Genomic DNA, 23131 nt, shown 5'->3' with positions numbered 1-23131 from the left:
AAAACTAACCCAAAGCCCACATAAATCCCAATTATTTTCTTACTACTAATAATATAATTTTTAAATTGCGAATCAAATTTATCCTGAAACTTCTTTTAAAGAAAAGAAACCTTTAGTCTCTGACTGAGACCTTAAATGTCAAAGTCTGTCCCCTCAAAACCAAAGTAACAATGAAAATTCAAAAACCCTGTCATAATAATGATGCAAACTCTCCATTGTGATTAAATATATTGGCTGCAAGGGAAACTAATGAGGTTAAACATCAGAAAAATTAGGAGGTTAAAAAGACCAAAGCAAGATGAGTGAATTTAACTCTTCAGAATGTTTCTCAAAGCACATTGCTAATGAGGAATATATATGTGTTAAGCCACAAAGCCACAGTTTTGTTTACAAATCCAAGTCAATGAAGTACAGCACTAGTTCTTGCTGATCCAATAGCTAATCCCTTGTTACACCCATTCAGGTACAAGGGCCACAAAAGAGGGCAAATCAATCCTATAAGAGGCATTGATGCATACCAGAGTGCAGCCCCAAACTGGCCCCTCTCCAGGAGATATGAGCCATCATACAGGTGTGCTCCATTCTCTTAGTCTGAGTGGATGGATAAACCACACCCTGTGGAAACTACTCGTTCTCAAATGCAACTGCAGTGTGAAGAGTTTGAAAGCACAGATGTCTAGCAGAGATTCTGCAGGATCTAATCGAGGATGCCCAACTTTCCTGCTGCATATGGTCAGATTCAGCAGTGTAATTGTTTGTCAGACTGTGCCACAAGTGTCCTGTTCCCCAGTAAAAGCTTGTTATGGGGATTCTGTGGGGTTTCACTGTCCCAGTCTGTTTTGTCCAAAGTATGATCTCCCAGTACAGTATAATTCCTGCATGCTAAAACAGTCATAGTGTAACATGTACGAAGTTATACACATAGCAGTAATTTTGTCATCTTCTTTATCTCCAGGCAAATGTATAACATAGTGATAAAAGAAGGGGTAGTGCACATCCGCTTCCCCTCCTCCTCCCCAAAATTGTACATAAGACTCTCCGTCCTTAGAGGAATTCTGGTGAAATAAACAGAATCATAGCTCAGCTAGCTATGTCGTCACCCGCTGTGCGTGTTGTTAAAACAGCTGTCATGTAGTCCCCAAAAGAAAACTGCCTGTCAGTGGCTGATGAAATGCTCCATATGTTTATCCATTCTTCACAGGGGTGGGATGGAGCATGCATCTGACGAAGTGGGTGTTCACCCACGAAAGCTCATGCTCCAATATGTCTGTTAGTCTACAAGGTGCCACAGGATTCTTTGCTGCTTTTACAGATCCAGACTAACATGGCTACCCCTCTGATACTTATTATTAATAAGGCAATAATAAGCATTGATATATCTGCATCCTTGTGGGGTGTGTTTGCTTGCTAATGCTATATATTTATATAACTCAAGATACTTTCCCATCTTTTTCTGTTCATTGATATAATTTCCTTGATCTGACTCTCTTCTTTTGGCAGACATTTGAAATCTGGTATTATGTTTTTATTTAATTTTCCAGATGATTAAAGTCTGTGGAACTGGTGAAATCCTGTTTAAATTGCATCCTTTCCTTTCTTTTTTTTTCTTTTTTTGTTTTTATTTTCTGCCCTCAAGTAGGTTTTTAAATGTATATTTGGTGACATTTCAGTACTGTGTACTTTTCTGATATATGGAAAAATTGCCTTATACAACTGCAAAAGATAAAGCTGGTAAGCAACACAATTTTCTATTCTCTAAGATAAACTTGACAAGCAAACTGTGTCAACAATTCACCTTGCATACATCTTTCTGACCAAAATAAATGCATCCAAGAACCTGAAATATTTAAGTGCTTCTGGGAACTTTTAAACCATGTTATATTGTGAATACAGTAACTCCTCACTTAGTCGTCCTGGTTAACATTGTTACATTGCTGATCAATTAGAGAACATGCTCGTTTAAAGTTGCCCAATGCTCCCTTATAACGTTGTTTGGCAGCTGCCTGCTTTGTCCACTGCTTGCAGGAACAGCAGCCCGTTGGAGCTAGCTGGTGGGGGCTTGTAACCAGGGTGGACCAGTAGCCCCCTATCAGCTCCCCATTCCCCTAAGTTCCCTTGCTGCAGCCACCCAGTAGGCTAGCAATTGCCAGCAGTTCAGTTGTCCCTCCCCTCACTGCCATGTGCTGCTCCTGTGCTCTGCCTTGGAGCTGCTTCCAGGAGCCTCCTGCTTGCTGTGCAGGAGTGGGAGGGGTTAATGTCAAGGTGTCCCCCTCCCTCCTGCTCCTGCCCCCCTCCCCCCCCGTTTACCCCATCTCCACAGAGCAGGGGGGAGACATGACAGGGCTCAGGATGGAGGGAGCTTGCTGGCTGCAGCTGCTGTCTCAACTTCCTGATATGCTTAAAAAGGCAATGTACTTAGAGTGCTCAGCGTACTTAAAGGGGCAATGCATCTCTCTCTCTCTCTCATACAGGGTGTGTCTCTGTCTCTGTCTGCCATGCTGTCTCCCCTTCCTCTATTCATGCTACCCTGTAGAGTGTGAGGCTCCATTAACAATGTGTTAACCCTTGAGGGCTCAGCCGAATGCTAGTTCATCATGTAGCAGTAAGGCATTCCCTGGGAAATATCCCACCCTCTAACTTCACCACCTCAACCAAGCTTCACAATCATCATTGCTGTGTACAGTATTAAATTGTTTGTTTAAAACTTATACTNACGTTTTGGAGCATGAGCTTTCGTGGGTGAATACCCACTTCGTCGGATGCATCCGAAGAAAGCTCATGCTCCAAAACGTCGGTTAGTCTATAAGGTGCCACAGGATTCTTTGCTGCTTTTACAGATCCAGACTAACACGGCTACCCCTCTGGTACCTGATATATAATATAGTTCTTTGTCTAGTGAAAAAAAATTCCCTGGAATCTAAACCACCCCCCCCCCCAATTTACATTAATTCTTATGGGGAAATTGGATTCACTTAACATTGTTTCGCTTAAAGTCGCATTTTTCAGGAACAGAACTACAACGTTAGGCGAGGAGTTACTGTAGTTCATTTAGTCAGAGCTACAGTATTAAGTGTTTTGCATGGGATGCTCCACCTTTTCTCTACAATGAACAGTAGAATTTGCTGTACTCTTACCTCCTGTTGCTACCAAAAGTCGAGAATGGGAGTTAAGGTAAGAGACCATTAGAGGGAAACTAGAGGAGTATTACAGAAAATAGGAATGTGAGAATTCTGTTGTGAATAATTAACAGGTTGCATTCTGTAAAGTTATTAGCAGTAGAACTCACGTAAATTAGTATTGTAGCAGATTGTTGAGAAATTGCCTTGCTTATCTTCTAATTCATGTAATTAATGTGTTTTTCTTTCTCTCTTTAAAAGTAATTGTGCACACATAGAAACAATAATTCCCTTCCGCTGCATTGTGCTTACTACCCTGTCTTTTCTAGTAGAATGGCCTTTTGGAAACTGTTTTCTTACATAAAAGCAGCAAAACCAGTCCATGATTAAAACTATACCTGAGCTTCCTCGTTTTAATACAAACTGCAATAATGAAAAGAATAAGATCTGTTTGCTTAGCCAAACAGAAGAGATTTTAACAATACTGTTTACTAACACTCCCCATGTTCAAGTGTATGGATTACCTGTAGTCTGTTGTTCTGTAACAGTGTTTGCTTACATAAGGGGCTTTATGTTCAGTTTCATATATTTGAAATCTGGCTATTGATCTATTCACATACTGAACATCCTTTTTTATCAACAAAATTCAGCTTACTTATTCAGGTCCAAGAGTTGCTAATGTTATCCAGCTCATAATTGTTTTCTAACTTGGTTCACTGGTGTGGAATATCCATTGTATATTGTCATTTTATGTTGAAGCCTTGGAGACTGGTTATTTTGGGGAGCTAGATATTCTTTGCACAAAGAAAAGAGCTCTAATGAGCTACTGTTGTTTATTTTTCTGTAATATAATTGATTGAGTTCAGTAAATAATGTAGCATCTGTTATTATACTATGTGGGGAAATGTCAAAACAGGATCATAAGCAGGTGGTTGAGGAAGGAGAGAAAGGAAATAGAATCTATTTAATTATATTATTTAAAATATAATCTCATAGCAGACACACAAAAATGAATTTGAGCCACAAGGACGTTAAAAAACGCTTGGATTCACACAGAAAGTGCCTGGGATTGCAAAAGCCCACGTGAAGGCCTATGTATAAATTATATTGAGAGATAATTTTGCCCAATGTCTGCATGTAAAAAGCAGATTGTTTAAATGATCTTGTACCCTTGCCTCTGCCTCATTCTGTCCCTTTAATGTAATTCGTTTCCCCCACTAAATATCTATGGGGAAGATTTTCAAAGACACAAATGGCAATTGAGTGCCTAATTCCCATTGAAAATCAATGGGAACTAGGCACTTAGCTGCCTTTGAAAAATCTTTCTCTTTGTGCCTTTTTTCATATCACCCCAGTTATTATTGTTAAGATTTTTACCAACAGGTACCTGAGTGTAGGCTCACTTTAGAATATCAGGCCAAACTAATTTAGCAGGCATCTTCTTTTGAAAATTCTGGCCACAGGATTCATGTTATACTACAGGGGTGGGGAAACTACGGCCTGCAGGCCAGATCCGGCCCCTCAGAGCTTTGGATCTGGCCCGTGGGATTGCCCCCCATGGCGCCGTGGGCTCCGCGCCGCGCTCAGAAGTGGTCCTCGGGCGGGAGGGTGCAGAGGACTCCACGTGCGTTGCCCTTGCCTCCAGGCACTGCCTCCTGCAGCTCCCATTGGCTGGGAATGGGGAACCGTGGCTAATGGGAGCTTTAGGGGAGGTACCTGGAGGCTCAGCAAGGGCAGCGGACGCAGAGCCCTCCGCCCACCCCTCTCCCAGCGTCCGCAGCACTTCCTGGAATAGGACTGGGCCCAGTACAGACCCCTGGGGGACACCATTATTTACCTCCCTCCATTCTGAAAACTGACCATTTATTCCTGCCCTTTGTTTCCTACCGTTTAACCAGTTACCAATCCATGAGAGGACCTTCCCTCTTATCCCATAACTGCTTACTTTGCTTAATAGCCTTTGGTGAAGGACCTGTCAAAGACTTTCTGAAAATCTAAATACACTATATCCACTGGATCCCCCTTGTCCACATGCTTGTTGACCCACTCAAAGAATTCTAGCAGATTGATGAGGCATGATTTCCCTTTACAAAAACTGTTGACTATTCCCCAACAAATTACGTTAATCTATATGTCTGACAATTTTGTTTTTTACTATAGTTTCAACCAGTTTGCCCAGTACCAAAGTCAGGCTTACCGACCTGTAATTGCCGGGGTCACCTCTGAAGGCCCTTTTAAAAATTGTGAGCACATTAGCTATCCTACCGTCACTTGATGTAGAAGCTGATTTAAATGATAGGTTACAGATGACAGTTAGTAGTCCAGCAATTTCACATTTGAGTTCCTTCAGAACTCTTGGGTGAATGCCATCTGGTCCTGGTGACTTATTACTGTTTAGTTTATCAGTTTGTTCCAAAACCTCCTCTAATGACACCTCAGTCTGGGACAGTTCTTCAGATTTGTCACTTAAACAGAATTGCTCAGGTTTGGTAATCTCTCTCACATCCTCAACCCTGAAGACCGATATAAAGAATTCATTGAGTTTCTCTGCAATGGCCTTGTTGTCCTTGAGTGCTCCTTTGGCATCTCGATCGTCCAGTCACCCCACTGGGTGTTTAGCAGGCTTCCTGCTTCTGATATACTTAAAAAGTAATAGCAAAAAAAATTTTTAATGACTTATATTCATTTAAATAAAGACTTTCCCACTCTGCCCTTGTCTGAGCCATTTAAAATATTTGCTTATTTCTTGCAGCTGTTGCAGCAAAAATGCAACCCGGTGCTTGGAGCCATTTCTCTGTGGATAGCATCCTTCCTTTCCTCCTTTAATCTTTCCTTAAAATCCACTTTTTTTGCCTTGCCTTTTCCCTGCTGATCCTCCTATGACTATGGCTGTTCCCACCTTCGTGCCTCATATACATTAAATAACCTGTATGCCTTAAATATATAGAAGAAATATCCCAATCAGAGCATTTTTAGTAAATCTAACAGGTAGGGTTTGTTTTCATTGTGAATTGCTGTCGGGGGGAGGAAGAGATTCCTTAGATATTTTGCCTAGAGGAGTACAGTTTGATCATAAAAAATACATACATTTAATGTCTTAATTTGTAACCTTTAAGAAAGCAGTTGAGCATTTGACAGTTATTCTCTCAAACAAAAATGTCGATGCCTTTTTGCCAAACAATTAAATTACCTATCTCCATCATGCAGTAAACTGTAGGTTTAATTCTGTGTTATAAAGAAAGGGTTTATTTTAATTAGTTGTCTGGTGGGCTGTTAAGAAATGCGTAATAATGGTTTTGTCATTGAGACATAAAGCACAATTGAAGTTCTGGAGCCCTGTGATTCCTCTCAGAGGTCTAGCATGAAAAACGGAAAAGCTCCTATGTCTAAGGGCTAGTCTACGCTAGGGGAGGGGATTGATCTAAGATACGCAACTTCAGCTACGTGAATAATGTAGCTGAAGTCGAAGTATCTTAGATCGAGTTACCTACCGTCCTCATGGCGCGGAATTGACATCCGTGGCTCCCCCGTCGACTCCGCTACCACAGTTCACGTTGGTGGAGTTCCGGAGTCGACAGGAGCGTGTTCGGGGATCGATATATCGCTTCTAGATGAGATGCACTTTATCGATCCCCAAGAAATCGATTGCTACCCGTCGATACAGCTGGTAGTGAAGACGTACCCTAAGTAGTTAAACTGAAGCTAAATGGTCCTTTTTCTTTCCTCAGGCTATCAGGCTATCTCTAGAGCAGTCTTTGCCTCCAGAGCCAAAAAAAGAGAGCACTGAGTCAGTCAGCAAACTGCGTATCCGAACACCCAGCGGAGAGTTCTTTGAGCGGCGTTTCTTGGCCAGCAGTAAGCTGCAGGTTGTCTTTGATTTTGTAGCTTCCAAGGGATACCCTTGGGAAGAGTTCAAGCTGCTGGGCACCTTTCCAAGGAGAGATGTAAGTAAACATACCTTCTTTGAATAAATTCTCCTTATTCCTAGTCGTATATCTCAAGATGGCATGTATGTTACAGCATGAAAGGTGAAGGTTGGTTTGGTATGTTAAACGTGGTCAAGCTCCATGACGCAAAGCAAGTCAGGAGCTAACAGGAGAGCCCCTAGGACAGAGGTTCTCAAACTGTGGTACGTAGACCACCTGTGGTCCGCGAGTTCCATTCAGGTGGTCCGCAGATAGTTCCCTCTAAGGTGTGTGCCTGGGCGGCCGCACACAAAAGAATGAAGGGCCACCCACCTAATTAGTGGTGCTGCACTGGCATGGCTCCACTAATTAGGTGCCTGTACCCTGGAGAAGAAGCACATGTCAGGTGAAGTGGTGGCCTTGGAGGGAATGGGGGTAGGTGGGAGGGGGCAGTGGGGTGAGAAGAGCGGGTGGGGGGAATTTGGGACATTTAGGGCTGCGGCGGCCAGAAAAAGAGGCGCCTTTCCCCAGCTCCAGGGCTGTGGCTGCCAGGGAGAGACCCCCTCCTTCCCAGCCTCAGCTCTGTGGCTGCTGTGCAGGGGAGAGAGACCCCCCACCTCCTTCCCAGCCTCAGCTTGGGGGCTGCTGCAGTGGGGGAGAGAGGGAGAGACCTCTCCTCCTTCCTAGCCCCAGCTTGGGGGCTGCTGTGCAGGGGAGAGAGACCCCCCACCTCCTTCCCAGCCCCAGCTTGGGGGCTGCTGTGGCAGGGGAGAGAGGGCACATCCATCGCATTAGAAAGGTAAGACTACTGATATTGAAATATGAGTTGTGTGCTTTTATTTGTAGATCCAAAAAAAAGTTAATTATTATTAAAGTTTTTTTATATAGCACTTTTATCTAACTATTACAATCGTTAGCTAACAGTACAAACAACATTTGGAAAGATCATTAAATGGTCCTCTGAGTCCCTCAGCAATTTTCAAGTGGTCCGCGAAAAAAAAGTTTGAGAACCACTGCCCTAGGACATGTTGTTATGTAAAAAGCTGTATCAGAAAATCCAGACTTTCAGTGGCAGAGGAAATAAAAAACTAATTTCTAAAGCAAAAAATGTAAAGCGTCAAATTCAGTGAGGACTGGAGACACACATCCAAAAACAGAGTTTGATCCAAAAACTTTATTCCCTGTTTTAAAAGAAAGTAGAACCCCTCTTGCTTAGCATAATACTCCCAAAGTTCATTTGGTGAGCAGCATTTCATCTTCTCTCCTGGACATGAAGTTCTGTTCAGATTTGTGTTCTGATCTTCCTGTTGATGTCCATTTGCTTGATGTAATTTGTGACAGGAGTAGAAGGGGCTCCGTCAAACTGTAAATGAGTTATCAGGTACTTTAGCACACTTATTCCTGATAAACTATTCATCTGTCCCCTAAGTAATTCATAATATTAAGTAAATAACCATTTTTAATTCCTACATAAAACTTCTTTTGAAGTGTATACAACAAATAATGACGTCAGATCTGGTGTGAGTGACAATCATTATAGGCTGTACTAACTCCCTGATCCTCACGTTTGCTAATTTATCTGTGGTTAAACCTACCATGGCCACTGGTCACTAGAGCTTTTCTTAAGCTAGATTTCTTTGAAGAGGTGCCTTTTTTGTTGCCTGCTGCATTATAACTTAGATTTTGTTTATAGCATAGTTGTTGTTACTACAAAAATAAAAGATAATAGGCCCAATCTTTGCGTCCAGCTGAGTTGTGATCAGTGCAAATCCTGAGGCTGGGAAGGGTTGCAAAAATAGCACCACAAGTTATGTCAGTCACCGAGTGGTGGGGTTCGGCAGCGTACCACCCACCCACCCTATATTCTGCAGTGGTGGGGAATTTAGCTCTGTCACCTGGGGATTGTGCATGCTGGGGAAATCCTCAGGTGGCTGGTTAAGCTCGCTTTACGTCCTTTGTGCACCATGAGAGCCCAGTGTGTGGGACACTTTGCTGGTTCACCCTTGTCTCCTCCTCTGCAGGAAGTTCATTAAGGGTAGGACTCAGAGTGTTTGCAGTGCTATTTTGTAACAGCCATCTGTTGCTTCAGGATTAGAATCTAGTTTGTAAAAGTCATCTTAAATTACGACCCGCCCAAAAAGCTGTAGAAATATTTGTACTTAACAAACATATCCTCTTGAGAGCAGGCTTGGTTTGTGATGATTGTGACATAACTGTGAACAGTATTTTAGATATCTGTTGGCGTGTCTTGAGTCTCATCTCAAAGGCAGAAAAACTGATTTCTAATCAGAGAACCTGTCAGAAGAGGCAGTTAAGAGATGTTGAAAAAGACATAGATGCACTTTTAATTTGATGGTACTTATAACTGTTGGAGAGGAGAAACAGATTTGAACTGGGAGGCGGTGAAATGCCTTCCAATCCCATAAATCTCTGCACATCCTTATGCATGTTAGGAAGTCAGCAAACCACAATCAATGCACAGACTATCAGCCTGATATCAATTCCATAAAGGGATGCACCCAAGAATAACATTCAAACACTCTGAAATCATTGGGGAGAAGGAATGTTAAGGGGCAAACCACTTAGAGGACTTGGCAGTGTCCAAATCTTCCCCTCCACTTCTTCTCACCAGTCAGTCAGTGATCTAAATCCTGCTCCCCTTTCCCTTCAGGCCCTACTACAGCATGAGCCCCAAGGAAGGAAGGAGTCACATTACGTGACACACAGACTAGCCTCCCACCCTACCCCCTAAAACCCCACCACAATGGCATCTTCAATATGAGACTCCCTAGCGCAGGAGTAGGCAACCTATGGCACGTGTGCCGAAGGCAGCACTCAACTTTCAGTAGCACTCACACTGCCCGGGTCCTGGCCACCAGTCCGGGGGGGCTCTGCATTTTAATTTAATTTTAAATGAAGCTTCTTAAACATTTTAAAAACCTTATTTACTTTACATACAACAGTAGTTTAGTTAAATATTATAGACTTATGGAAAGAGACCTTCTAAAAATGTTAAAATATATTACTGGCATGCAAGACCTTAAATCAGAGTGAATAAATGAAGACTTGGCACACCGCCTCTGAAACGTTGCCGATCCCTGCCAAGTGCTTCAGAACAGCAGCCTCATTGAATGGAGGAAAGTACTCTTTCCAGTAAGGACAATGTTAAGCAGTTTATCTAGCCCCAGGGAATGCCAAAGTAGGGGTCCTGTTAGCTTGGCAGTGCTCTTATTAGAAGAGTACAGACATCACTGACCTTATTGTGACTTGCAAAATAATGATAAAATTGATAGATCTCTTCGGATTTTTCAGGATGAAAAGTGCTACATAAAGTAAGAGAGGCGGAGGATTGATAAAAGGACCTGGGAGTTGCAAAACTTGGCTTCTGTTCCCATCTCTGCTACTGATTCGGTTGTGTGACCTTGGGCAGTTTTCTTTCTATTAAATGAGAATACTGATATCTACCCACCTTCATAAAGCATTTTAAGATCTTCAGATGGAAAACATTACATAAATCTTAAACCCAAGATTTGCAAAACTGGGTGCCTTCATTTTAGGCTCCTAAATCATATTTAAGCAACTAAATAAATAGTGAGCTGAGCACCTGCAGCAATCTTTGGAATCAATGAGTCAGCTTTAGGCTTTAGATACTGTGGTGAGAGTTGCTATATAAGTATCAAGATGAAGAAAAGTTGGAAAATTTTTGCCTAAATATTTATTATTATTTCACATTGGTAGTGGATTAATGAGTGATCATCTGAAAACTAAGTACATTGATGAGTTAGGATCTTGGGCAAAACCCAAGTAAGTAAAAACATACTAAGTAAAAACAGCAAAAAAACAGTAAAGCGAATGAAGCAATGGCTAGATTTGTGTGCCAAAAGAATGGTGAAGGAGATTAAGTGGCAGTAGGAAGGTTGGTTTAAAATAATCTTAAAGGAAGCAGACATGTTAGGCTGGATGACCTTTTGCTGTTTTTATTAGTAAATAAATTAGTTTATATCAATCTCATGTATAACTATATATGGTAAAAATATTTCAATTTATTAGTTTAGAAGAGCGACCTAATTCAAATATTGAAGGCATTTTGGTATTGTAAATAATAAACTTCTGTACACCGGGGTGGGCAAACTATAGCCCAGGGGCTGCATCTGGTCCTTCAGACGATTTAATCCGGCCCTCGAGTTCCTGCCAGGGAATGAGGTCGGGGCCTTGCTCCGCGTGGCTCCCGGAAGCGGCGACATTTTCCGTTTCCATCTCCGGCTCCTATGCATAGGAGCAGCCAGGGTGCTCTGCACGGTGCCCCCGCCCTAAGCACCGCTCCTGTAGCTCCCATTGGCCAGCAAACGGGGCCAATGGGAGCTGCAGGGGCAGCGCCTGTGGATGAGGCAGCACGCAGAGCCGCCTGGCCACACCTCTGCGTAGGAGCCAGAGAGGGGGACATGCCGCTGCTTCCAGGGTCTGCTTGAGGTAAGTGCTGCAGGAGCCTGCACCCCTGACCCCATCCTGCACCCCAACTCCTTGCCCCATGCTTGATCCCCCTTCCGCCCTCTGAACCCCTCGGTCCCACCCTCCTGCACTCCAGAGCCCACACCCTCAGCCCAGAGCCTCCTCCCACACTCTGAACTCCTCATTTCTGGCCCCATCCTAGAGCCCTCACCCCCAACTGGAGACCTCACTCACTCCTGCACCCAACCCCCAATTTTGTGAGCATTTATGGGCCACCATACAATTTCCCTAACCAGATGTGGCCCTCGCAATAAAAAGTTTGCCCACTCCTGCTATACATGGTAACTAGCATTGCATGCCCATCTATAAGATACAATCCTAAAATCTTGCATTTTATATTGGATCAACCTCTAACTCCTTGCTATGTAATACATTTCTTGTCAAGTTGTAGTTTGCGTGTAGGACTGTGATTCTGAAGGATTTCTTTTGTGTGTGGGGATGGGGCTGGGAGCGGGAGGGGGTAAAATTCTCCACCTTTTAAGTGAAAGTGTTGTACTTATCTGAAAAATATAAATGACAAATCCCAAAAAGCAGCATAAACACCATACATTGGGTGCCCTTATAAACTTCCACCAGTTAGAAGGATTCTACTGGTTCTAACAGAATTCCCCATTTTAAAAATAGGGAATATCTCTAGAACTAATAGACTCAACCCAGTGGAACCTGAAATGTGCCCACTCTGCTTTTTAGCACGGTTGTTACATTTGCTGGCCAACTACAAGATAGTTGGATAGGTATGAACTGTACAGGGCACAGATCATTCACAGTGGTGTGGAATTTTGCCCAGGACTGGATGTTAGACAATTAATTTTATTAAATTATTACATTGTACCTTTAGTCAGTCTGAATTAATGACCCCAAAAATAAAGCACTTGCTATTTAAGCAATTACTGTCATGATGGAAGGTAGATAAACAATTGGGGACAAACAGCCATCACTAATTCCACTGCTGTTCCTATCCTTTGACACACAAGTTGGCCATCCAATTTGCCTATCCCTCTGGCTTGCTCTGATCTTGCCATAAAATAGAAAATGGGAGCAGTTTTTCATGGTACTTTGAAACTAAATCCTTAGTGTCCCCACTTGGAAAATGGAATTAATGACATTGGCCTCCTTTGTAAAGCACCTCGAGATGAGATGTACTGATGAAAAGCGTGGTGGTGGTGGCGGCATTATTAATAATGGTGGAAGGATGAATGAGGTTTTCACTTAGGACATTTTTTTAATGTAAGTTTTCAAAAAAAGCCCTTTTAATCCTTATCTCTTACAACCCTGTAGCATGAATTTCAAATTGGATTTACTTTGAAATGTACAGACCGTGAGTTGTATCATGAGCTGAAGTTTAAGTAGCTCTGTATACTTTGGGTACCCATCCCAACAGGGTACCTCAAACTATGGGTAGATGGTCGCTACTGAGAACACTCCTATAACTATTACATTGGCAATACCTCTAAGCCTGAGCCTAGCCATGTTTAAAATGCAAGTTCTGGCGTCACTGGCATTTAGCTTACTGGCTATATTGTTTTCCCTGTCACAGTACACTAGATAGCGAGTGCATGGTCATAATATATTTGCTCCCTAAATTTGGGGAATGCTATTTTTCTCTTAATCTGAACCATGTAAAGTGCACCAATGTGTGCGTCACAAGTGGATGCAGTGATGACGATACACTATGCTAAACCAAAATATCTGTCATTGCATTTGAGAAAGAAAGTGTATTAATTGTTTCTCTGATACAGTATCCATAATTCATAGACTTCAGAGACTTGGTTGCATGAAAATGTGTGATCAAACATGAGTGTAATTTCTGGCACTAGTGTACGTGCAATTTGCTGCTTAGTTTAGAAATTAGGTGTATGTGAATCTTCATCCAATGACTGAATTCATTTTCTGTTGTTAATGCTTCAGTTCACATATGTGTGGTTAATTAGGTTACTTCTTGGAGCTTAGCTTTCAAACATGTTCCCCTCTCCTCATACTAAAAAGAAGCACTCTAATTTTAGTATAAATGAAGGCATTTCATTTTAATTTTCTATCATGTTAATACACTTTGGGAATCCTAATTCACCTTGGGAATTTGCTGCCGAAGGGAGGAGATGGAGTCATGCAAACAGGAAATGTCCTATTTCTTGTATTCATTTTACTGCTATTCTCAAAATAACAAAGAATGTTCACCAGTGCAGCTGAAACAATACTGTAGCCAGAGTCTGAACTAGCATGTGTGGAATCCCATTAATCGCTAATTAACTTTACTCTATCTAAGCATGTAATCCCATTTTCAATGGAACCAAAGTGAAGAGCAATCCCAAAATGTCTCCCATGTTACAGGTCTTCCAGCTTACTTAGAACAAAAACAAGCCTTTTGCTCTTTATGCTATATTGTTCCTGTATTTAAATACTGTGCACAGTTAGTCCCTTGTAACACTCACTGGTACATGGACAGTGTGTCTACTCTTATCGCAGCTTTTTGGGGAATATCAAAATGCTTTTATCAACACTTTATTTTGATAAGGTGAAAGGACTTCATTTCAACTTCATTATTTCAGTGTTTATAAAGTATAATAAAAGTTGAAACAATAAAGATGAAATGCAGGACTTTTTCATTGGAAATGTTGACAAAATTGATACATTCCTCTGACACATTTTGATTTTGTGGCAGCATTTTCTGACAGAAAACTCTTCATTCAGAAAATTTTCAACCAATTGTAAAAAAAATACTCTTTTTAATGCCCTCAGTTCAGATGTCTCAACAAAATGTTGTTGAAATATTCCCACATCTCCAGTAAACAAAAATTCATTAGTTCTATATTCCTGTTGTTTACACAGATATGCTTTGCTAACTTAAAGTCGGTATCATAACCCTACTGTAAATACAAACTTCTACACGAGTAAATACACAGATTAACCTTTTCTAGACACTACTTGTTGTTTAAAAACAGCAGTAACATTCCAATGCATTTAAGCATGTGCAGCGACTTGTTACTGGGTCTTCCTCACTGACTATGCCGTCCAACCGCTGACATTAAGTGAATATTTAACTACCTTTATCCTTCAGTACTGCAGCCATGGCAAAATGGATGCCAAGCCCAAAGCTGTATTTCACACCAGTGAATCTGGCTGCTTAGTGGATTCCTTGCTAATACCTTTGAAGAAGTTTGTTTTTTCTGGCCACATAAGTCGTTTGTATAGAAATATCTGTATTGTAAATACAAGTTTAGCCTGCTGATTACAATGCTACGTGTACTGTGAATATAGTTCAGTGCTGTTTTTTCATGAGCTGCATAGGCAAAGGCTGTGTGTGTGTGTATATAAACAGACCTTTTTAAAGGAGGGGTTGCCCTTTTGATATTTGATGTGAAATGTGCTTCTTGGCTTTCATGCAGTCTACATGCGTTTTTATGGTTCCTTCCAAGAATCCCTTTACCCACCACTGAAATGCAGCCACCTCTTGCATGTTAACACAGCAGCTATTTAACAACACCGCAAACAGGCCTAGAAACATGAGTCTGCTCTTTCAGCAGTACTCACTGACCTTTTGGCCTTTCCATGAGTCCTCTTCCACCCTGAAAGCCCTCCCAGCTACCCTCAGTGATAGTCCGCCGAGTGTGCCAGCTACAAAATCCATCCAGAGCCCAGTATGCTATCACTTCGTCCCATGGAGAAGTCTGCAGAAGTCTTCCTGAGGCCTTTGTACATCTTACAGAGCAGGCCTTTCTTGACATGTTACTTCAGAAAGTGAAGGATGGCATATCCAATTGATACTACAGGGGCAGTTTAAGTAAACAGAATGGATATAACCAGATTGGAATTTGGCCATGATATGAAAATTAACAGCCTGTGCTTGCAAAAGTGCTATGGCATGTTTAATGACTAACCAGAATGTTCCTGACCTTGGTTTTTCATGGTATTTGAAAGACACTACCTCCAGCAATACAGCACTCCATAGCGCCATGCCAGGGCATTGGTAGAGCTTTGTATAGTCTGTGCTTACAAGTTTCCTCTGGAAATCAAAATTAAACCCTGCAGTTTTTCTTCAATTTCCACTTTAAGTGTACACCAGTGTAAACCATTTATTTTATAGTGTGTTTTGCAGACAGTGTACTGGAGACCTAAGCTCTTTATTTACTGTATCTGGAAGCCATAGTAAGCTAAGACTTCTACAGTATTTCACATTTATTTATCTGATCCATGGCTTAGGATCAGGTGGCAGTTAAGTCACCTAAGGTTATTCAAATTCATCTAAAATGTTGCTTAATAATTCAGAACCAGTTTGCTCTATTTAGAGTGTTAAGATTGTTTAAATCCTTTTAATTAGCCAATTCCAACAGCAGTTTGAAGAAATGGGAGTGGGGGAAAATCTGTTTCACCTAAAAGCTAAAATAGATTGAATCTAACCCACACTGTACTGTGGATCCAGTCAAGACAGGTGCTGATCAGGATTTCAGTAGGTGTAGGGTCAGGCTGTTCCTGATCATTGCATAGGTGTACAAGGTAGGGGAGGGATCACTACCCTCCCTGTGTACCTTATGTCCCTTCCAAGGGCCAGGCATGAGCACAATCCCTGGGGTCCCCCAGGAGCAATGTCCCCCAGTGCCTGTTGTAGTGGAAGCCATCCCAAAGGAGGCAGGGCCATATCTCTCCCTGCACCAGTCTATCTTAAAGTTACCTGATGACCCACATCTTCTGGATTTCAAATATATTTTTAAGTGCACATTACTCCATTGCTGAATTTTATAATCTATGTATGTAAATACATAAATAAACCTTAGACTAATTCTGCAGTCCTAGTTAACTAACCAACCAAGTGTTCACAGAACTGTGCTACTATAACTCATGGTCCTGGAGCACGAACAAGTCGTTAAAATAAACCTCAAAAGTTGTCTGCATTTTAAGCTCTAGGACATAAATCAGTGTTTTCCCAGTACAAAAGGACAAAATCAACTAGTGAAATAAGTATTTTTCTCAAGTTTTAAGAGGCTCCTACAACTCTTTCATTTTATTGCATGGTTAATTATGCATTTCCTCTTTGTCATGATTTCTTCAAGTGGAGAAAAAATATAATTTGATCCACGTAATTTCTTCAGTAGGTTTTAATCATTCATATTTCTTACTATGTAAAATGAAAACTGCTTTTTTAGAAAATAACACAGTTTAAAACCTAAAAGCTTTGCATTCTCCCTCATGAAACTTCGGATTGTATAGAACAAGGGTTCTCAACTTTTGTCTTTCTGAGGCCCCCCCAAACACATGATAAAAACGCCATGTTCCCCCTGGTTTTCTGCATATAAAAAGCCAGGGCCAGCATTAAGGGGTAGCAAGCAGGGCAACTGCCCATGGCCCCATAGGGCGCCCAATGAAGCTAAATTGCTCTGGCTTCTGCTTCAGCCCTGGATGGCAGGGCTCAGGGCCCTGTGCTTCAGGCTTGCACAGCAGGGCTTAGGCTTTCTGTCCTGGGTCCCAGTGAGTCTAACACTGGTCCTGCTTGGTGGACCCCCTGAAAACTGCTCATGGCCTCCCAAGGGGCCCCAGACCCGTGGTTGAGAACCATTGGTATAGGAGGTTGTGTGTCATCCTTTGCAAACTGCAGAACCATTCAAAGCAATAGAACTGCTAGGGGCACATGTTTATCAACCACTGATCTAGACTTTCCAAACACCTGTACAGAAGGCCATACCCACCTAACAATCATGCAATTCCTCTCCCTACATCAGCTGGATCAGTCACTGAAGCCATCACTTTCTGTCTTTAACACACATTTCTTCTCTTTTCCATTATGTAATACTAGTTTTATCTGTCCAGCTAGCTACATTTAGTGTCGTTTATATTCACTACTTATAGTTTAGTCAGCTGTTGATGCTCATCTTTGGAACCACTCAAAGGCTTTGCATGGAGAAGTGTATTGGATTTAAAAAATGAGCTTTGTATATTACCAAGCTGTCCATAACTGACTGACAGTGTTCAGTTCCTCTGTGAAGGACACTGTTCTTTTGATCATTCAGCCTAATGGCTTTTAAGCCCTGCTTTATCCTCAAGCTTGAGCACAGGCCTAAGGAGACTAAATTCAGGTGAACAAGACTATTTATAATCTTGGTCAGAACATTCAAATCTGTGTTCAAGTCACATGTTACCGTGATGGTTTTACTCCTTTTAATTGTTCTATTGCTCATAAAGCATGAGATGCAGTCTCTTTCAGTGAGAATCCCCAAAGACTGGGTGAAATTCTGGCCCCATTGAAGTCAGCCTAGCAGTTTTGCCATTATCTTGTTACCGATAAGTTACTTCCCTATTTACCATGGTCAGAATTTTTGTGGGTGAATGTTAGAATGATTCTGGCTTTTCAGCAAAATTTTTGTTAACATTTCCATCCTGGAAAATAAGATTTGTTATAGCAGTTCAGACTTGGTGTCCTAGCATCAGCAGTGGCTGATAACCAGAATCTTAGAGGAAGGTGGAATATCCCTCATGCATCTAGCCATCTATGCAAAGCTGTATGTGGACAAGACAAAAGAAGGAGAGAATTCCCTCCTGACCCCCGGAGCCAGACATTTTGAAAAACTGGTCTACAGAATTTGACTGTGTAGATCAGAGTTTCTGAAAGTATTGGGTTGACCTCTGTGAAAGCTCTAAATAATTCCAGGAGACTTTAAGCCAGGCCAGTGAAGAAAAGGTAAATTATTTCTGTTTTTACATAAGACTCACCAAAGCTAGAATACAGTACTGACTAATCAGTACTGAATGCTAACCTTCAGTTGATTAATTCTGAGTTGAGAAGTCCAAGGGGGGAATGAGCAAACAAGCAAGAATACTTCCACTGTCTACAGGATTAAAATATTGCCCACATGCACCATTCACTGCCCTCTTACCCCGCAGCACTCTATTTTAGAAGATGTTTGCTTCAGGGGAGACCCAAATACATTATCTGATTGCGGAGGGAAGTATACTGTAGTGAAACTGGGAAACTCTGCTTTAGATTATAGCACTATCCAGTCTAAACTGGCCCTTTCTAAACATATGTCTATATTCAAACTGAGGATGTAATTTCCAGCTCATGTAGATGTACATGCGCTAGCTGTAATCGAGCTAACGTGCTAACAGACAGCTAGCTGTGGCAGCAAGATGGGCTATCCACTTGAGTGCATACCTAAGGTCCTGGGTGGGACTGTGCTTAGGGCAGCTAGCCAGTCCCACCACCAGTGCCATGGTGGATGTGCTGCTATTTTTAGCAAGCTGGCTTGATCAGAGCAGTATGCATACATCCACCCAAGCTGGAAATTACACCTCTAGCTCGAATGTAGACATACCTTAAGACACTTTTTATTTTTCAACCTGTGGTTCATACTTAACATTCATTCTATACATTTTTGCACACAGGAAAAAAATGTTGTATAAAAACACCCATAAAGAGCCTTGGTGACATTAAAAATGCATTATCTGGTTACTAGATCATGAAATGATCTCCTGCTGTTTTGATAACTGGATAAGTAAATACATCAAACTAAATTGCAAAAGCAATCCTGTGTACGTTATTGATTCTGTCTGTTGGTCATGTTTTTATACAGTGCTCATCACTCTCCTGTCTGAGACCTTCATTCTTTGAAATTGTGTTAAAAACCCTTTTGGATTTTTGTTCTATACAATCATAATTAAATGCATATATATCCCATTACTGACTAGTACTTTCTCACCAATCTACATCTAGTAGTCTATGCAGAAACACTGTATTTTGCTAAGAGTGTCATCTGGTGGAGCTCTCATAGTGCTTGCGAGTCTTGATTGGATGGTCATCAGGTTTGTTTAGCTGCTGGTGGAAACTTCTGTGACACAGGGGAGTTCTCGCTCTTTCTTTCCCCTCCCCGCTCCTGAAAGGAAATGTTATTGCTGAGAATTCGAATTTGGTCAAAATAAAAGTATTGGAGTAGTGCAGAGATGGTATTCAGCATCCAGAGAGGGATGATATATACCACACATTGAGCTTCAGCATCCCCTGGTGACTGATGCAGAGCAACATTCCTGTCTTTCTAATGACTACCTGCCTTTCTAGTTGCAATGGGGTGGTGGGGGATGCTGGCTGCTGCCAGTGAGGAGGAGGTTATGTGAAGAAAAGGTTGGCATATATTGAAGCATTAGGGGAACAACCTGTTTTTTACTCCCTTGGCCCCTCCTTCAGAAGGATGGGTGAAATCCTTAAAACCCTGTACAGGTGAGTCCATCTTACTCCCATTTTAACATGCGCGAATTCAGCTTTGCGCAGCAAAAACAAAAAACAAAAATAAAAATAAAAATGTAAATACTGTCCTATAGTGCGGGCGATTCCACCCACCATTACACTCAATGTAATTTTGACTATACGCGATTTTCGCTTTACGCACTGACAGCGGAATGTAAGCTCAGCGTAAGTCATTGTCTTAGGGAGGTCCAACAAGATATTGGAAGTTTTATGACCTCTTGTCCTTCCCACACAAAAAGGGCAGTAATTAAAATTCACTGGGGGATCTAACTTAACCTGTAAAAGCAAGGAAATATTATTATTTATTTCATTATTACCCAAAATTACCCTTCTCCTAAAGATCTTACAATCTAAGAGAACCAATAGATACAACATGCAAGCAAATTAGTCAAGATGGGGATTGGCCACATCTCGAAAGCTGCTTTGTATGTTTGTTTGGTGTATTGTAGGTGGGGCTGGTAGCACCACCTAATGCTAAGGTTGTCCAACCTGTTTTCAGATGCTTATAACTTTACTAAGCTTTTGACTGCTCACACTGAAATTTTCTGTGCCGGGCATCTGTCTCAGGCAGAAATTTTCAGCCAAACAGTTCAACCCTTTACAAGAACAAGGCTAAGGAAAATACATAGTTTTGCACATGTTAAAAATTTCTGATGACCTTTTCTTTGAAAAGCTCCAGTGCCTACATGCTGTGGACTTGAAATTTGGCAGGGTAGTAGCCTTTGTGTCAGAGATGTTTTGCTGTCCCTGCAAAAATCTGCCCAAATTTGACCAAGTTATAAGTCTTTGAAAAATTGCAGTTTACATGTACTCAACAGAGATTTGTTTGAACTATAGTACGATTCCAAGATTGTCACTCTGTCCGTGTGTCACTCTGAAGCCTAGAATGTCTATTGAGTCAGTGTGAAGCAACAGAAACAGCTAAAATCATGGCTGAAACTGCTTTTTCTTCAGAGTATCGCCAGGTTCAATCAGCACTAGGATTTGCACTAGGATCTGTCACTGTCAAATTTTTAACCTTAGCCTTTTGACTTTACACCCATAAGCTGTACAGATACAGTTAGGCATATATCTATGCAGTGCAAAGAGTCCTAGACCATTGTGATGTCAGAGGTAACTCAACAAATCACCACCCTTACTCTACAGTTAATTTACATGCATCAATTTCATTAGTTGTGAGGGAGACTGTACAGATGGTGGATTACTTGGCCCACGTGTTCTATTATTAAATCCCCTGAAGGTTCCATCTGCACTGTGTATGCTCCAGCCTGGGAAGAGCAGGACTTCCCCTACAGTTGCAGCTCTGGGCTGCTGTGGGCCAGCCCAAGTCCAAGCACCTAACCCACATCTACATTATCGGCAAAATCGGCACTGCTGCAATTGATGCAGCAGTGTCGATTTAGTGGGTCTGTTGAAGACATGTTAAGTCGATGGGAGAGCGCTCTCCCATTGACGTCTGTACTCCACCTCCCTGAGAGACAGATGCTATGTTGATGGGAGAGCGTCTCCTGTCAATGTAGCTTGGTGCAGACACTCATGTAAATCGACCTAAATTACATCGACTTCAGTTACATAATTTACATAACTGAACTATCATAATTTAGGTTGATTTACAGCATTAGTGTACACCAGCCCTGAGAGCAGTCTTTCCTCTGCTCTCAGTGACACCCCTGGCAGTATAGAGGAGGGAGCTGCCCAGTTCTAATGCAGAGGGGACAAGGGCTGGACCTGCTTGGGGGATTAGATTGGGGAAAGGAGTATGGGGAGTGGAAGGAAGAATGGGGTTGGAGGTTGCCAGGTTGGGGAGAGGGAAGCTAGAACTGGTAGTTGGGTTGGGAGGCTGGGTAAGACGGAGACTGGGGGGTGGAGGGCAATTGGCTGGGCCAGGAGACTGGAGGCTAGGGATGGAAATGGGGGAAGCAGAAGTCAGTAGTTGAGGGAAAGGTGGAGATCAGATGAGGAGAATTGGGACTGGCTGGATGAAGAGACTGGGACAAGGAGCTGTGGGGAAGGGGGTGGGGGGAAATATACTGAGTGAGGTGCCCAGGGAGAGAAATTGGGACTTGAAGCCAGTGGGGATGGGAAATTAGAGTTCTGGGGTGACTGGAGACCAGTCTCCAGGGGAATGGAGACACAAAATAGATGAGGATCTGGGCAGAACTGGGACTGGCTGGGCAAGGGCACTGGTGACAAGGAGCTGGTGGGGACTGGGAGTGGGATGGAGAATCCCAAAATATGAGATTAGGACTTGTTGAACAAGGAGATTGAGAATGAGTGGGACAAGAGCCAGCTGTGGGGGAGAGACTTGATTGGGACTGGGACACTGAGGGGATGAGGCAGAAAGAGCCATACTTGGGGAGAATGGGCAGAAGAGTCTGCCCACTAGAGCACCCTCTTTCCTTCCCTGTATCCATCCTTGCTTCTTATCTAAATCTGTCTGTAGACTGAGTGCCATGGCAGTGGCATAATGCACACTCATTTCTCCCCACCTCTAGCCCCCTCCAAACCTTCAAGATGAAGGTATTCGCTCTCTGACCTCTAGTGATAAGGATTCAAAATCTGGCTCATTAAGTGCCATCAGATCAATAGGCTGGTTTCTATCATTTATAATTGTAATATATGTTGTTGTTAGTCACAACCATGGATGAAACACTACCCATATCTCACCATGTACAGTATCACTTGGATCATTCTTACTGTACATTATACTTTTATGGAAGATTAAACACTATACAAAATTAAACACTACATACTATAATTCTCACTACATGTAGTCCAAATGAAATCAGTGGTGCAAGAATTCCATTCAGTACAGTACAAGGATTCCATTCAGTTCAGTGCAATAGGCATCATAAAAGAAAGAGTCATACTCTGTGAATCTGCTTCCTAAATTTCTCACAGAACTTTGTGCAGTCTGTAACACATACAGGCTAATAGTTCGTTCTAACTATTCTGCAACAATCTATACAATGTAGTGATGTAATAAAGGGCAGGAGGGTGTGATCCAGAAGTTAGAGCAAGGGCATGGGAGGCAGTACTCCTGAGCAGACCTGGGTGAAATATTTCAGGTGAATATTTTATTCAACAAAAAATGCAGTTTCAATCGACCCAAAACTATTTGTGAATTTGACGTGAATCGTTTCAACTATTCACAAAACAGCCAGAAGAGGTAAAGTCAGAAGAGGAGGTGCTGCTGCTGCCTCCTGGCACTTTCCCAATCATCTTTAGCCCAGTGATTAAGGCACTCACCTGGGATGATCCAGGTTCAAATCCTTGCTCTGGAACTGACCTGAAACAGGCCTTTTCTATTCACCAAAACTTTTGAAAAAATTCAGATTCATTTCAACTCAGACCAAATTATATTTCCCCCCAAG

General features: G+C 42.0%; 1 protein-coding gene across 3 annotated transcripts in view; it reads left to right on the top strand.

Moving 5' to 3' along the window:
* The window catches only part of FAF1 (Fas associated factor 1), a 320055-nt gene that overhangs the window by 287418 nt on the left and 9506 nt on the right, over positions 1-23131 (top strand). For all 3 annotated transcript variants that reach the window (XM_032767242.2, XM_032767249.2, XM_032767254.2), the window contains one exon: positions 6845-7060. In XM_032767242.2, the coding sequence (XP_032623133.1) occupies positions 6845-7060 (216 nt within the window). The remainder of the gene's footprint in view (positions 1-6844; positions 7061-23131) is intronic.

Source organism: Chelonoidis abingdonii, chromosome 7, assembly GCF_003597395.2.
Source record: "Chelonoidis abingdonii isolate Lonesome George chromosome 7, CheloAbing_2.0, whole genome shotgun sequence".
Lineage (NCBI taxonomy): Eukaryota > Metazoa > Chordata > Testudines > Testudinidae > Chelonoidis > Chelonoidis abingdonii.
Note: the sequence above shows the minus strand (reverse complement) of the source record. Positions and strands in the feature narration are given on the sequence as shown.